At 39.4% G+C, this 17472-nt stretch overlaps 1 protein-coding gene across 4 annotated transcripts in view; it reads right to left on the reverse strand.

Moving 5' to 3' along the window:
* Positions 1-17146, reverse strand: part of DNM1L (dynamin 1 like) — a 62791-nt gene extending 45645 nt beyond the window's left edge. For 3 of the 4 annotated variants that reach the window (XM_052641189.1, XM_052641188.1, XM_052641187.1), the window contains exon 1: positions 16883-16984. In XM_052641189.1, the coding sequence (XP_052497149.1) occupies positions 16883-16984 (102 nt within the window). Of the gene's footprint in view, positions 1-16882 lie in introns of all 4 variants that reach the window. The other variant, XM_052641186.1, reaches the window with a different exon arrangement.
* Positions 17147-17472: the final 326 nt, after the last annotated feature.

The raw sequence follows: 17472 nt of genomic DNA on the forward strand, positions 1-17472 counted from the left end.
TATACCATTTTCAAGTTTTTTGGAGGATATTGAAGTTTACCAGATATTGAGCAGAACAATCAACTCCTTTCATATATTTATTATACTCTAACCTTGATGCTGGGAGAGGAGAAAGGGACAACAGAGGATGAGATGGCTGGATGGCATCACCAACTCGATGGACATGAGTTTGAGTAAACTCTGGGAGTTGGTGACGGACAGGGAGGCCTGGCATGCTGCGATTCATGGGGTCACAAAGAGTCGGACACGACTGAGCGACTGAACTGAACTGAACTGAACTTACAGTGGGCTTAGTTATCTGATAGCCAGTTCTTCTTTCCCTGTAGATGTTATGGAGGTGTCATGAATAGTCATCACCATGTGGACTAGCCTTCTGTCTTTCTATATAAGAATCACTTCTCCCTTCCATAAGAATGTCTTTCCTCCCCTCTGTAGATTTTTAGATCTCTTCTTTAATTTGCTTGGTAGATTCTCTCTTGTAAGTCCCATAAACTCTGTCTTTATTTTTCAACAATATTCCAGATGTGGACACACTACTGTAATAATTGTCTTGGTAAATACAGTGCCATGAACCAAGATAACACTGTAGGGCCAGTAATATTGTTTCTTGCAGATTCTTTCTTTCACCTGTGTAAATCTCAAGGTTACATATATATCCAGTTTTACTTTTGCTAATCATCCTGACCAAAATTCCGTATTTTGTAAGTTTTCTGGGATTACAGGCTTTTGAATCTGAGTTGTCCTCTCGACTTTATCATTGCCTCATTAAGTGGTAGCTCTTGTTCCGATATATAGATCTAATAAAATTTTGGAAGAAAATAATCCAAGAAAGGTTTAACTTTTGAAATTCTGTCTGCAGGAAGTGGAGTTTCTGAGTTATTCTTAAAGTGAAGAATGTCATTATTTGTTCAAACCTTCTTCTCATCAAAATCTTTGGAAAGATAGGTGCCTCAAGTAAGGCATCAGCTGATCAATATTCTTTGCAGTGTGACTTATTTGTCCCATCAAAATTATTAATTCAAGTAACTTCTTTGTGTTACTATTGGTTACATCAGTCCATTTTATATGATTTTTCAATCTGTTGGTGATACAAGTTTGTTTGAGAAACCACCAACTTGAAAGTCATTACCAAAAATTAATTGTTATTACACTAACACTTTGCAGGTTATGACATTCCATAGCTACACCTAACACACCTATAAAGTCTAATTTTTGTGAAATGTTGTCTTCGATCCACTCTTCTGTAGAAGCAAAGGAGCATTCCCCAGCACCATGAGTTTCATTTTCACTTTCTGTATCAGAATCAATCACTGAGGTTTTCTGTTTTGTTGTTGTTGGTCTAATATTCACACTGGTGATGCCATTCAACTATCTCATCCTATGTCACCCTCTTCTGCCTTCAATCTTTCCCAGTATCAGTATTTTCCAACGAGTCAGCATTACCAATTCAACGGACACTAACTTGGGCCAATTCCAGGAGATGGTGAGAGACAGGAAAGCATGGTGTGCTGCAGTCCAGGGGGTTGCATAGAGTCAGACACGACTTGGCAAGTGAACAACACCAATAACAAAGATTCACATCATCTGAATCAGAACTATATTCTGAAGAACTATCATCTTCTGAGACACCAGTATATATGTCACTCAGACTATCAGGGAGCACCTGCACAAAATTCACTGAAAAATTCTTCACTCAAAATTTCATGACACGTCATTTTAGAAAATTTTATGGTAATAAACCTGCATGTATAATATACACAAGGTTGGGACAAAAACCTAATGGAGCAAAATGTGAATGATAATAATCATACATTGCATAATGATGCCGTAATCAATTTTAAACTCCAACAGCTTCCCAAGGTGATATTAATTATATCACTCTCTAAAAAACATATGATACATCTCTGCTCAATAATGTTCAGGAAACAAAAGACATATTAACACATCTCCAGTCAATAATGTGCTAAGACAAAGACTACATTAAGAAAAAAAAGGAATTATGTTATGATAAAGGGGTCAATCCAAAAGAGGATATAACATTTGCAAATATTTGTGCTTGCAATATAACAGCACAAAATACATAAAGTAAGTATTAACAGGCATATAAGGAGAAAGACAGCAATACAGTAAGAGTAGAGCATAGTAATTAAAATCAAATATCAATCAACACTGGTTTGAAATGACATGTTAGACCACATGGACGATACACATATAGAAAACAACAGAATACACATTCTTCTCAAGCACATAAGGAATATCCTTCAGGATAGGCCACAGGACAAGTCGTAAAAATAAATTTAAGAAAACTGAAATTATATAAAGAGTCTTTCCCAATGATCATGGTATAAAACTAGAAATCAACTGTAAGAAGTAAATTGGGAAATTCACAAATTGAGGAGATTAAACAATATGCTACTGAACAACTGTACTGGGCTTCCCTTATGGCTCAGCTGGTAAAGAATTCACCTGCAATGTGGGAGACCTGGGTTGGGAAGATTCCTGGAGAAGGGAAAGGCTACCCACTCCAATATTCTGGCCTGGAGAATTCCATGGACACAGTCCATGGAGTCGCAAAGAGTTGGACATAACTAAGCTACTTTTACTTCACTTCACTACTGAACAGCTAATGGATGAAAGAAGTCAAGAGAAATCAAAGAATATGTTGAGACAAATGAAAATAGAAATATGCATACCAGACCTCTTAGAATGCAGCAAAAGCAGTTTCTAGAGGGTAGTTCACAGCAATAAATGTCTATTATTTAGAAATAATAAGGATCTCTAAAAAAAAAAAAATCTCATTTTACACCTCAAGGAACTATTAAAAAACAAAGCCCGAAGTTAGTAGTAAAGGGAAGGATTTATCAAAGACCAAATCAGATAATAAAATAGGGACTAACAATAAAAAAGAAAAACTTACAGCTAGCTCTTTAAAATGATAAACAAAATGGACAGACATTTAGCTAGCCTCACCAATGAAAACACAGAGAGGACTCAAATAAATGAGAAATGAAAGAGAAGTCACAATGAATATCACAGAGATATAAAAGATCATGAGAGACTAGTACAAACAATTACACATCAAAAAGTTGAACATTCCAGAAGAAACAGACAAATTCCTATCAAAAAAATCTAACAAGATTGATTCATAAAGAAAAAGAAAACCTAAACATATCAATTACTAGTAAGGAGACTGAATCAATAATTAAAACCACCCAACTGGTGAGAGCTTCACCAGTGAATCCAAACAATCAAAGAATTAACACTCCTCCTTCTCAAACTACAGCCAGATATCCTGGAATGTGAAGTCAAGTGGGCCTTAGGAAGCATCACTACAAACAAAGCTAGTGGAGGAGATGGAATTCCAGTTGAGCTATTTCAAATCCTAAAAGATGATGCTGTTAAAGTGCTGCACTCAATATGTTAGCTAATTTGGAAAACTCAGCAGTGGACACAGGACTGGAAAAGATCAGTTTCATTCCAATCCCAAAGAAAGGTAATGCCAAAGAATGCTCAAATTACCACACAATTGCACTCATCTCACACGCTAGTAAGGTAATGCTCAAAATTCTCCAAGCCAGGCTTCAGCAATATGTGAACCGTGAACTCCCAGATATTCAGGCTGGTTTTAGAAAAGGCAGAGGAACCAGAGATCAAATTGCCAACATCTGCTGATCATCAAAAAAGCAAAAGAGTTCCAGAAAAACATCTATTTCTGCTTTATTGACTATGCCAAAGCTGTATTTGACTGTGTGGATCACAATAAACTGTGGAAAATTCTTAAAGAGATGGGAATACCAGACCACCTGACCTGCCTCTTGAGAAACCTGAATGCAGGTCAGGAAGCAACAGTTAGAACTGGACATGGAACAACAGACTGGTTCCAAATAGGAAAAGGAGTACGTCAAGGCTGTATATTGTCACCCTGATTATTTAACTTATATGCAGAGTGCATCATGAGAAACGCTAGGCTGGAAGAAGCACAAGCTGGAATCAAGATTGCTGGGAGAAATATCAATAACCTCAGATATACAGATGACACCATCCTTATGGCAGAGAGTGAAGAACTAAAGAGCCTCTTGACTATTGTTGGAAGGAAAGTTATGACCAACCTAGAGAGCATATTAAAAAACAGAGACATTACTTTGTCAACAAAGGTCTGTCTAGTCAAGGCTATGGTTTTTCCAGTGGTCATATATGGATGTGAGAGTTGGACTGTGAAGAAAGCTGAGCGCCAAAGAATTGATGCTTTTGAACTGTGGTGTTGGAGAAGACTCTTGAGAGTCCCTTGGACTGCAAGCAGATCCAACCAGTCCATCCTGAGGGAGATCAGTCCTGGGTGTTCATTGGAAGGACTGATGCAGAAGCTGAAACTCCAATACTTTGGCCACCTGATGCAAACAGCTGACTCATCTGAAAAATCCTGATGCTGGGAAAGATTGAAGGCAGGAGGAGAAGGGGACGACAGAGGATGAGATGGTTGGATGGCATCACTGACTCAATGGACATGGGTTTGGGTAAACTCCGGGAGTTGGTGATGGACAGGGAGGCCTGGCATGCTGCAGTTCATGGGGCTGCAAAGAGTTGGACACGACTGAGCAACTGAACTGAATTTCCCAAACTCTTCCAAGAAAGAAGAGGCAGGAATAATTCAAAATTCATTTTACAAGGCCAGCATTACCTGATACCAAAACCCAGGCCGGACCACCGTAAGAGAAGAAAACTGCAGGCCTATATCCCACAAAAACATAGATGCAAAAATCCTCAATAAAATTATAGCAAATTGAATTCTGTAATTCATTAAAAGGATCATACACCATGATCAAATGGGATTTATTCCAGGGATGCAAGGATGGCTCTGTTACACAATGCATTAACAAAATGAAGGATAAAAATCAGATAACTATCTCAATACATGCAAGAAATACATTTGACCAAATTCAGTATCCATTCATGATTAAAAAAAAAAAAACTCAACAAAGTGAATAAAAGAGGGAGCATACCTCAACTTAATAAAGGTCATATATGATAAGCTCACAACTAACATACTCAATGGTAAAATGCTAAAAGCTTTCCCTCTAAGATTAGAAACAAGACAAGGGTGCCTACTCCTGACACTTCTAGTCAACAAAGTATTGGAAGTTCCAGCCAGACCATTAGGTAAGAAAAAGGCATCTAAGTCAGAAAGTAAAGTAAAACTGTTACTATTTGCCATGATATTATACGTAGAAAACCCTAAAGATTCCACAAAGAACTGTTAGAACTAATCAATGAATTCAGTAAAGTTGTAGGATACAAAGTCAATATGCAAAATAGGTTTTGTTTCTGTACCATAATGAACTATCAGAAAGAGAAATTAAGAAAACAATCCCATTACAATTGCTTCAAAAGAATAAAATACCTAAGAATAAACTTAACCAAGAAGTTTATTTAAAAGACCTGTACATTAAAAACTATAGAACACTGATGAAATAACTGAAGATACAAATAGAAAGATATTCTATGCTTATGGATTAAAAGAATCAAGATTGCTAAAATATCCATACTACCCAAAGTAATCTACAAATTCAATACAATCCCTATCAAAATTCCAATAACATTTTTCAAAGAAACAGAGTAAATAATCCTAAAACTTATAAATAGGATAGCCAAAGCAATTGTGACAAAGAACAAAACTAGAGGAGAGGCATCATAACACGCTTCCTGATTTCCAACTATGTTTAAAAGTTGTAATAATCTGGGAGTTCCCAGGCAGCCTAGTGATTAGGATTCTGAGCTTTCACTACCATGGCCCTGGTTCAATCCCCCTGGTCAAGGAGCAACTGAGATCCCTCAGGTCACAATATGATGATACCATAAGAGATACCACCTCACACCCGTTAGAATGGCTATTACCAAAAAGGGAAGGAATAAATGTTGTGCAGGATATGGAGGAAAGGAAACCCTCATATGCTGTTGGTGGGAATGTAAATTGGTGCAGCCACAGTTTTAAAAACAGATACACAGACCAATAGAACGGAGAGCTCAGAAATAAACCTACGCATACATGAACAATTAATTTACAACAAAGACAACAAGAATATATAATAGGGAAAGGATAGTCTCTTCAATAAATGGTATTGGGAAACACGACAGCAACATGCAAAAGCATGAAACTGGACTACTATCTTACACTAAACAAACAAAAATCAGCTGAAAAATGGGTTAAAGACTTGAATACAAGCCCTGAAAATGTTAAACTCCTAGAAGAAAAAACATATGCTGTAAGCTCCTTGACACGGGTATGAGTGATGATTTTTTTGGATCTGACACCAAATCAAAGCCAACTACAACAAAAATAAACAAAGAGGAGTACAAAAAAACTAAAAAGCTTCTACACTGCAAAGGAAACCATCAATAAAGTGAAAAAGGAACCTATGGAATGGGAAAATATATTTTCAAACCACTTATCCAATAAGAGGCTAACATACAAAATATACAAAGAACTCAGACAACTCAATAACAAACAACAAAAGACAACACACACACACACACACACACACACACAAATAACCTGATTTAAAAATGAACTTTGGGAGATTCCCTGGCAGTCAAATGATTAAGACTCCAGGCTTACACTGCCAAGGGCCAGGTCCCATTCCTGGTGGGGGAACTAAGATCCCACAAGCCACATGACATGAACAAAAAGAAATAAATAAAAATGAACTTAGAAGCCAAGTAGACATTTTTCCAAAGAAGACATACAAATAGACAAATAAGGACATAAAAAAAGGCTCAACATCACTAATCAGTGTGTTGTTGTGTGTGCTTAGTAGTGTCTGACTCTCTACGACCTCATGGGCAGGAACACTGGCTGCTGCTGCTGCTGCTAAGTCGCTTCAGTCGTGTCTGACTCTGTGTGACCCCATAGACGGCAGCCCACCAGACTCCCCCGTCCCTGGGATTCTCCAGGCAAGAACTCTGGAGTGGGTTGCCATTTCCTTCTCCAATGCATGAAAGTGAAAAGTCAAAGTGAAGTCGCTCAGTCATGTTCGACTCCTAGCGACCCCATGGACTGCAGTCCACCAGGCTCCTAGGCCCACGCGATTTTCCAGGCAAGAGTACTGGAGTGGGGTGCCATCGCCTTCTCCGTAAATTGGTGCAGCCACTATTTTAAAAAACAGTATGGAAATTCCTCTAGAAATTAAAAATAGAGCTATGATCCAGCAATTCTACTTCTGGGTATTTATCTAAAGGAAACAAAAACACTGAACTGAGAAGATATATGCATCACATGTTCACTGCAGCATTATTTCAAATAGCCAAGAAATGGAAATAGCCTAAATGCCCACAAGTGTATGAACAGATAAAATAAATGTGTGTATGTATACACACGTACACACACACAGAAATATCATTTAGCCATTAAAAAAAAGAAGGAAATCCTGCTATTTGCAACAACATGAATGAACTTTGCTAAGTAAAATAAGTCAGAGAAAAAGCAAATAGCACATGATGTCATTTGTATGTGGCATCTAAAACAAAAACAAACAAGTCATAGAAAACAGACCAGTGGTTGCCAGAGGTGGGGGCTGGGTGAAATGGGTAAATGTGATCAAAAGGTACAAACTTCCAGTTAAAAATAAGTCACAGGGATGTTAAGTACAACACAGTGGTTATAGGTAATAATATACTATAGTATATTTACAAAGTGTGAAAGTTACTAAGTGAAAGAAAGTGTTAGCCGCTCTGTTGTGTTGACTCTTTGCAATCCCCTGGACTGTAGCTTGCCAGGCTTCTCTGACCATGGGATTCTCCAGGCAAGAATACTGGAGTGGGTTGCCATTCCCTTCTCCAGGGAATGGAGGAAATCTTAATAGTTCTCATCATAAAAAAGAATTATAACTGTGTGGTGACAGATGTTAACTATATTTATGGGAATGATTGTTTCCCAATGTATACACATGTCAGATCATTATGTTACACAACTGAAATATAATGTTTACATGTCAATCATATCACAATTTTTAAAAATTTATGTGTCAACACACATACACCAAACAAAACATGTCTGTGCACTCCCAATTTTTACCTCAGTATTCTAAATGCCATCAGTTTCTTCAACAATTGGTTAGATCAGGGCTAGTTTCCCCCTGGTGATATAAACACTCCCATGTCTGCACTCTTTCCTCCACAAAGGTAAGCAGCTACAGGAGCTTCAAAGTGGCAAAAGTCACAGCCAACTTGCTGTGAAAACAGGGCTCACTTGGCACTGCAATGTCTTCTGCTCTTTACATCTCTGATACTCCCAAAACTGACTTAATATCGTGTATACTTATTGTGTATATGGTCTCAGTGTAATTTTTTAGTTTCTTCCAAACTGCCCTGTATTGAGATTTATAATGTCCTGGATTTACATTTTGAGATGGACCCTTAACGTTTTGTCACAGCTTTAGCTCTTTCTGATAACTATCATCAACTGGGAGCAGGAAGTTGTATTCTTTTCATGCAACAGAAAATAGGATTGTTGTAAATATTCATTCATGCCACATTAACCAAAGCTGATTTAGTTTTTAACTTCTAAGTTTTTACTTTTCATTGCATAAAGCAGACCTCTCAATTGTTTATTTTGATAATAATATAACAGATAAAAATGTACATTCACTAAGTCTTTAACTTTTTATTTTGAAGTAATTTTAGTTTTATAGAAGGCTTCCTTAATATTTTTCATGTTTATTTTTAAAGAGTTCTTTTTTAAATTTTTTATTTTGGGCTGCATTGGGTCTTGGTTGCTGCATGCAAGCTGTCTCTAGCTGCAGCCAGCAGAGGCTACTCTCCAGCTGCAGTGTGCAGGCTTCTTATCGCAGTGGCTTCTCTTGTTGCAGACCACAGACTCCAAGGCACAGGCTTCAGTAGTTGCAGCTTGCAGGCTCAGTTGCGGCACATGGGCTTATTAGCTGCCCCAAGGCATTATGGAATCTTCCCAGCCCAGGGATCAAACTAATGTTCTTTGATTGGCAGGCGGATTGCTAAGCACTGGATCACCAGGGAAGTCCTGTCTCATTTATTTTAAATAAAATATTTCTGAGTATCCTTAGAAATATTAACTTTTGGGGTATTTAAATAAATAAACTAACATGTTTTTACCACAAGGTTCAAACACTCCACCTATTGACAAAATGTGCATCCCCAGTGTACTTCAGACAGTAAAGAATTCACCTACAATGTAGAAGACCCAGGTTCAATTCCTAGGTCAGGAAGATCCCCTGGAGAAGGGAATGACTACCACTTCAGTATTCTTGTCTGGAGAATTCCATGGACAGAAGAGCCTGGCGGGCTACAGTCCATGACATCGCAAAGAGTCAGACACAACTGAGTGACTAAGCTCGCAGCACACACACACACTGGCAAAATATAAATCTAAAACTTAAACCACTTCAATTATCCCAGGTCCAAACTTGCTACAAAGCTAAAGACCTTAAGGAGCAGTTTTTTTCCTGGTTATAAAATACAGACCCAGTGCTGTCTGGAACACAAATGGTAAGAGTGAAATATACATATCTGAAAAGCAAAAGTAATATTCAGAAAAATCCCTACTTTTTTCATAAAAACAGAAAAACTTGGGGAATGTGGCATGAATCTACATATTAAAGAACTCAGTGAAACTCTACCATGTAGGATAAACAAAGAGATCCACATGGGGACAAATTATAGTCAAACCGGTGAAAGACAAATATTGAAAGCACCAAGAGAGAAGCAGAGAATCAACTCAAATACAGGGGATCCTCAATAAGATTAATAATAATAATACAATAAATTTATCACTAGATATCTTGGATGCCAGAGGTAATAGTATGACATTTAAAGATGTGAGACAAAAAAATCTATCAACCAAGAATTCTAGATCTAATTTAATACTTCGAGGGCAATACTCCCCAAAGCAATGCAGATTCAACACAACCCCTATCAAAATCGAAACAATATTGTCTGCAGAAATGGAAATACCAGTTCTAAAACTTCTATGGAATGAATGGCAAGGGACTCCTCACTGCAAAACAATCTTGAAAAAAAAAAAAAAGAACAAAGTTGGGAGGCTCATACTTTTTGTTTTCAAAATATACTACAAAGTTACAGTAATCAAAACTGTGTGTGATACTGACTTAAGAGGAGACCTAAAGACCAACAGAAAATAATTGAGAGTCCAGAAATAAGCCTGTACATCTATAGTCAATTGGTTTTCAACAACAGTGCCAAGCCCTAATGTGGGAAAGGATAGTCTCCAACAAATAGTCCTGGATCAACTGGACAGGCACATGGAAAGGAATGAAGGTGAACCCATACTTCATACAAAACACAAAAATTTACTCAAAATGGATCAAAACCTAAATATAAGAACTGAAACTATAAAACACTGAAAAGAAAATAAAAATAGTAATAAAATAATAAATTTTCATTACTCTGGACTTGGCAATGTGTTATATATGACACCAAAATCACACACAACAAAAGAAAAAATAGATGTTAGACTTTATCAAAATTGAAAACTTTTGTGCATCAAAAGAATGATCATGAAAGTAAAAAGATAACCTTCAGAATGGGAGAAAATATGTGCAAATCATATACTGATAATGATCTTCTATCCAAAATACATAAAGAATTCTGGCAACTCAACAATAAGAAGACAAATAATCCCAATAAGCACCTAAAAAGATATAGATTTCATTAGTCACTAGGGAAATACAAGTTGAAACCTCAATGAGATACCACTTCACATTCTCATCAGAATAGCTATACTAAAAAAACCCAACAACAAGTTTTGACAAGGATGTAAACAAATTGGGACCCTGGTTGTTTGCTACCATAAATAATCTGGGGCTTCCCTGGTGGCTCAGATGGTTAAGACTCCGCCTGCAACGCAGGAGACCCAGGTTCAATCCCTGGATTGGGAACATCGACTAGAGAATGGAATGGCAACCCACTGCAGTATTCTTGCCTGGAGAATTCCATGGACAGAGGAGCCTGGTGGGCTAAGAGTCAGACACGACGAGTGACTAACACACACAGAGACAGTGTAGAAACAGTTTGGTGGCTCCTCAGAAACTTAAAATATAGAATTACCATACAACTTCATTTTATTTGTAGATATATACCAAAAAGAACTAAAAACAGGCATTCAAATATTTGTACACAAATATTCATAGCAGCACCATTCACAACAACCAAAAGTTGGAAACAATCCAAATATCCACCAACAGACCAATGATAACAAATATGGTAAATACACACAATAGAAGATTAGTTATCAATTAAAAGGAAGCACTGGTACATGCTACAATGTGAATGAATCATGTTATACTAAGTGAAAAAAGCCAAACTTAAATGGCCACATATTATATGATTCTCTTTCTATAAAACTTCCAGAAAAGGTAACTCTATTAATAGGAAAAAAAAAAAAAATGGTGGTTGCCAGGGACTCAGGGGAAAGAGAATTACAAAATGACTGCTTAACGGATATGGAGTTTTCTTTTGGGGTGATGAAAATATTCTGGACATAGACAGAGGTGGTAGTTGCACAACATTATGAATGTACTAAATGCCACTGAATTGTACACTTTAAAACAGCTGATTTTTATGTTATATACACTTCACCTCAATGATTTAAAAAACTTTTTTTTTTTTAAGTAATCAGCAGAGATCTGATCTTTTAAGGTCTACACAGAGAACCTAGGGAAAAAGAAAAGGAAAGGGAAAAACATGAGTTTACTTAATACTGAAGGAATGAAACTAAGATCAATATTTGGCACCAAATTACTAAACTTAGTGAAGCTATCACCTTTACAGTTCAGTTCAGTTCAGTTGCTCAGTCATGTCCAACACTTTGTGACCCCATGAACCGCAGCACACCAGGCCTCCCTGTCCATCACCAACTACTGGAGTTCACCCAAACCCATGTCCATTGAGTCAGTGATGCCATCCAACCACCTCATCCTCTGTCATCCCCTTCTCCTCCTGCCTTCAATCTTTCTCAGCATCAGGGTCTTTTCCAATGGGTCAGCTCTTTGCATCAGGTGGCCAAAGTATTGGAGTTTCAGCTTCAACATCAGTCCTTCCAATGAATACCCAGGACTGATCTCCTTCAGGACGGACTGGTTGGATCTCCTTGCAGTCCAAAGAACTCTCAAGAGTCTTCTCCAAAACCACAGTTCAAAAGCAACCATTCTTCGGCGCTCAAGCTTTCTTTACAGTCCAACTCTCACATCCATACATGACCACTGGAAAAACCATAGCCTCGACTAGACGGACCTTTGTTGACAAAGTAATGTCTCTGCTTTTTAATATGCTCTCTAGGTTGGTCATAACTTTCCTTCCAAGGAGTAAGTGTCTTTTAATTTCATGGCTGCAATCACTATCTGCAGTGATTCTGGAGAATCCCATGGACAGAGGAGCTTGGTGGGCTACAGTCCACAGGTCGCAGAGTCGGACACCACTGAGCGAGCAAGAATACTGGAGTGGGTTGCCATTTCCTTCTCCAGGGGATCTTCCCAACCCAGGGATCAAACCCAGGTCTCCCACATGGCAGGCAGACGCTTTAACCTCTGCACCACCAGGGAAGCCCATATATAGCTTACTCTTGAGCAATATGTGTTTGAACTGTACAGGTCCACTTATATTCAGATTGTTTTCAGTAAATATTTCAGTACTGCCTACTTGAATTTTTTTTCCAGTAAATACTGCAGTACTATATAATGTGTGGATGGTTGAATCTGTGGATGTGGAACTGCAGCTATAGAGGGCCAACTGTATAGTTATATGCAGATTTTTTTTTTACTGTACGGTTAGTGCCTCTAACCTCTTGTGCTGTTCTGGGGTTACTTGTATGTAGGAGTAGAATTACTGGTTCATTTGGTAACTCTTGGGCTTCCCTCATAGCTCAGCTAGTAAAGAATCCGCCTGCAATGTGGGAGACCTGCGTTTGAACCTGGATTGGGAAGATCCCCTGGAGAAGGGAACGGCTACCCACTCCAGTATTCTGGCTTGGAGAATTCTATGGACTGTATCGTCTATGGAATCGCAAAGAGTCAGACACAACTGAGTGACTTTCACTTTGGTAACTCTTGTTTAACTTTTTAAGGAACTGCCATAGTTCCTTAGGAACTGTTTTCCACAGTAGTGTACCATTTTACAAAACTTTCTCTGGTATATCAGGGTTTCAGGTTCTGTACACCTTTATGAACTCTTGCTGTTGTCTTTTTTTAGAAATCGCTAAATCATTTATACATCCAAGAGAACTGAAAACATATTTTCACACAAAAACTTCTAAACAAAAGCTCATGGCAGCATGATTCAATATAGACAAAAAGTGGAAATAACCCAAATATCAATCAACTAATGAACAGATAAACAAACTGTGGCATGTCTAGACATGGAATATTATTCAGCCATAAAAAGTAATGAAGTATTAACATCAATAGATGCTACAACATGGATGAACATAAAAACCATTATGTGGAGCAAAAGAAGCCAGACACAAAAGGCCACATATTGTATGATTACATTTATTTAAGAAATGCCCAGAAGAGGCAAATCCAGAGAGGCAGAAATTTGGTTGCCAGGCCATGGGAGAGGGCAAAATGAGGACTGACTGCTAACGGACATGGAGTTTCTTTCTGGGGTTATGTAAATGTTCTGGAACTAGATAGTGGTGATGGCTGCATAACCTAGTGAATACACCAAAAACCACTAACTGAGTGGTTGGAATGTATGTTACATGAATTATACCTTAATTTTTTAAATGTTAAACAGTTGGTTTGCAGATTGGTCATTTAAAACCCAAGATTCCTTTTCCTTCAGTATTTGTCTGAACTGCTGAAAGTAGAGTGCTGAAATTACTGAAATAACAGGCAAAGTGAAAAGCACAATACTAGCAGCACTAATGTCACCTCTATTGGGATTCCTCTACTAGGTTGTGGTTTACATAGTTTATGTGGACTACATACCTGGAGGGCTCCCCCTTCCGATTCTCAACTTAAACAGTGATTAAATTTCCCAAGTGGAGTCACCAATGTCACTGAAACCTTATCTCCTCCTCTACCTGCAAAGTACACCAAGGTTTAAAAGTATCAACCTTCTCTCTTCTCATTTTCTATTCTTTCCACATGGGGGTTCTCAGCAAAAGAAAAAGGAAAGCAACTCATTTAGCTAAATCATAAAATCTGTGAATGATCAAATAAAACATCTCTCTCCTCAACCTCTCCAACTCTCTCGGCCTCATATAAATATTATTTGAAATTTAAGAAATAAAATATTCAGGGGTCAGCAAAGGTTGCCTGGAAGTTGATACTTTGGAGCAAGAATGCCACCAAAATCAAAAGGCTACTGAAGAGTGCCATGCCCTTAGACTAAGCTTCCCGGCTTTTTCCAGTTTTAAAATCAAAGACTCACTGTTACACTTTTCAAATCAGGTTCTATGAACCATCTACATCAGAATCATCTATGTTGCCTGGACCACCCCAGACTTGTAAAATTAAAATCTCTGGGGATGGGGTCCAGGAAATTTAGTTTCAAAGTAATTCTTATACATTCAAGTTTGAGAAAAAATTCCCCAAAATGAGATCTGTAGCCATTTAAAGTATAGGTAGAGTGTAAGACAGAGACATTACTGCCACTGAGAAGTTTACCACTCCAACTAACTACAGAGCATTTACTACATCTGTAACTCACTCACTGTGCACTACTCCATTAAATGTGAGGTGCTGTATATATGCTATACAGCATTAAATGGCTTAGATGACAAACTAAGGGTGTACTTATATTCAAATCAACAAAAGTTTTTTTCCAACATATTGAGGAAAATATGAGAAAAAAATACATTGCTTCTGTTCTTATGTATTTCTTCTGCACCTGATTAATAAAGGATTGAATTTCAATTAGGGCATAAATGGAGATAACCCCCATTAAATCAAGTCTAAAAACTGAATAGTTTTTTAGACTTCTGCGTTAATCCTAAACATTAACATGCAAATATGGCATACACCTATATAGCATGTAACTATCACTATTAGGATGGTTTTTGCTGACTTTCACAATGCTGAGATCTTTACTTTTCTACCCTGTTCCCTCCCTAATTTTGCCAACAGATTTCCTCACTGAAATAAACTCTATTTCATGTAAGGAAAATCTTTCTTGATTTTAAACTATTTATGCTAACACCGTATAGCTCTGATTCTTTTACTGCTTCATACTTAAAAAGCATTGAGACCCTATTAAAAGTATATGGAAAGTTTCTGATCTACAGCTAGGAAACACAAATTACTATCAAAGAAGATTTAATTTCTTCTCCTCTATTTTTATTTACAAAAACAGACTGGTTTTGATGATAAAAGCCCAAGTGTTTAAAAAATATTATCCAGTAACTCATTCAAAGTATTTATCTTTGAAGCATCTACTACATACACAGAGACTGTACCAAGAGCTAGGAATAGGAACACAGCAGTAAACAAAATAAACTCAAAAAAAAATTCTCATAATTTACTATGTTAATGAACCAGAGTATCTAGTCATTACAAACATTAAGTTACAAGTACCATAATATGTGAAGGCAGAATTGAGCACATATTGGTATAGGATCTATGCCAATCCTATAATCAACCAAGGAAATATGTTTCTGAAATAATTTCTAAAAAGCCCCTCTCGCCCACCCTAGAGAGGGTGTCTATGGTTTCCAGGGTTACTAGTGTCTGGAAATACTCTATTTTGAGTTCCCTCTCAAAATATTTATACCCTATACTCTATATTCTGAGAAGGCAATGGCAGCCCACTCCAGTACTCTTGCCTCGAGAATCCCATGGACGCAGGAGCCTGGTAGGCTGCAGTCCATGGGGTCGCTAAGAGTCGGACACGACTGAGCTACTTCACTTTGACTTTTCACTTTCATGCATTGGAGAAGGAAATGGCAATCCACTCCAGTAGTCTTGCCTGGAGAATCCCAGGGACAGAGGTGCCTGGTGAGCTTCCGTCTATGGGGTCGCACAGAGTCGGACACGACTGAAACGACTTAGCAGCAGCAGAACCTGATGGAAAATGAGGAAACCGTCCCATTTCCAACAGAAAACATCATTTTAAAAAGCCTGTGGTTGATTCTCTTCAACCAAGAAAAGCAGCAGGCAGAGAAAATGAAATGTATACTTCTCTGTCATACTAAGTTATTTCAACATTTCCACATGTAAAAATGTATTATCTACAAGAGATGCCAACATGAAAAGATCAGAGAACCTTGATGCCCAATTTAGATGGAAGTCAAAAACCACAGCCTACGCAGAAAAATTGACCATCTCTTCCTTATATCCACAAACTCCAAGTACAAGTTGGTCTGGGTTTTTTTGTTTGTTTTTAACTGCTTCGGTGTTTTCGAAACGGGAATCACATGGCAGGAAAACACTCAGGTGCACCCAAGTAGGGGCCCTCCTGGGCCCCGACACCGAAGTTCCAATACTGATTCCGAAGCCCCTGAGCAAGGCAAGGAGGGAAACAAACATCCCTCCACCCTGAAACCAACCTAGAAGGGGCTACCCGGCCCCGAGTGCCCCATGCGTCCCCCAGGTGCCCTTGGAAGCAGCGGCCCGCGGGGGAAGCCGCGCCCGGTCCCCGCGGACTCCAGTTCCGCTCGCCCGTCCCTCCCCCACCCCGCCCCCGGCACCCGCGGGACTGCCGCGCCGGCTCCGCCCCTCGCCTCCCCGCCAGGCCCCGGACAACCAGCCCGGGTGCAACGCAGCCCCAGGCGCCCAGGCGCGGCAGCGCCCTCCTCCCACAGGCCGCGAAGGCCGGTCGGGGAGCAAGAGCTGCCGCAGCCTCTTCCAGGCCTGCGCCCCAGGCTCCGGCCTGGACGGAAGCCGCCCTCCTCTCTCACCTGCGTTCCCACCACCACGATCTGAGGCAGCTGGATGATGTCGGCGCCCACCGTGTTGAAGACGTCCTGGAGTTTGTTAATAACAGGAATTAGCGCCTCCATAACTCGTAACACACAAGACCCCAGCCGGGCCGGCCGCGGCAATGAATGGGGCCGGGGCCCAGAGTCCGCCTCCTTCCTCTTCTCCCCCGCCCTCTCCTCGGGAGCCGGCACCCATTGGACCCCGCCCGGCCGCCCGCTACCTGCCCCCTCCCGACGGGCCATGCGCCAAGACGGAGGCGCAGGAAAACAGACGCTGCCGGGAGTTGTAGTTCTGGCGAGGCGGACCGCCGGGGCCTACAGCTTCCGGAAGGCTGCGCAGCGCAGACGGGTCGCCAACTTGGGGGGAAGGATGCTTGGGATTGGGCTGCTGTCAAAAGAATAGGGAGCGAGGCCCAGAGAGTCAGAAGGAAGAGATACATTTTCACTTGTCCGCGAGGCAAAATAAGTGTGAAAATTTCGGATAGGAATATGTGTTAAATATAGCGGAGTCTGTTAATTATCCAGGACGTCATTTCCTGAAAAGGACACTGTCAAGTAGGGCTGGTTGG

Source organism: Budorcas taxicolor, chromosome 5 (genome assembly GCF_023091745.1).
Source record: "Budorcas taxicolor isolate Tak-1 chromosome 5, Takin1.1, whole genome shotgun sequence".
NCBI lineage: Eukaryota > Metazoa > Chordata > Mammalia > Artiodactyla > Bovidae > Budorcas > Budorcas taxicolor.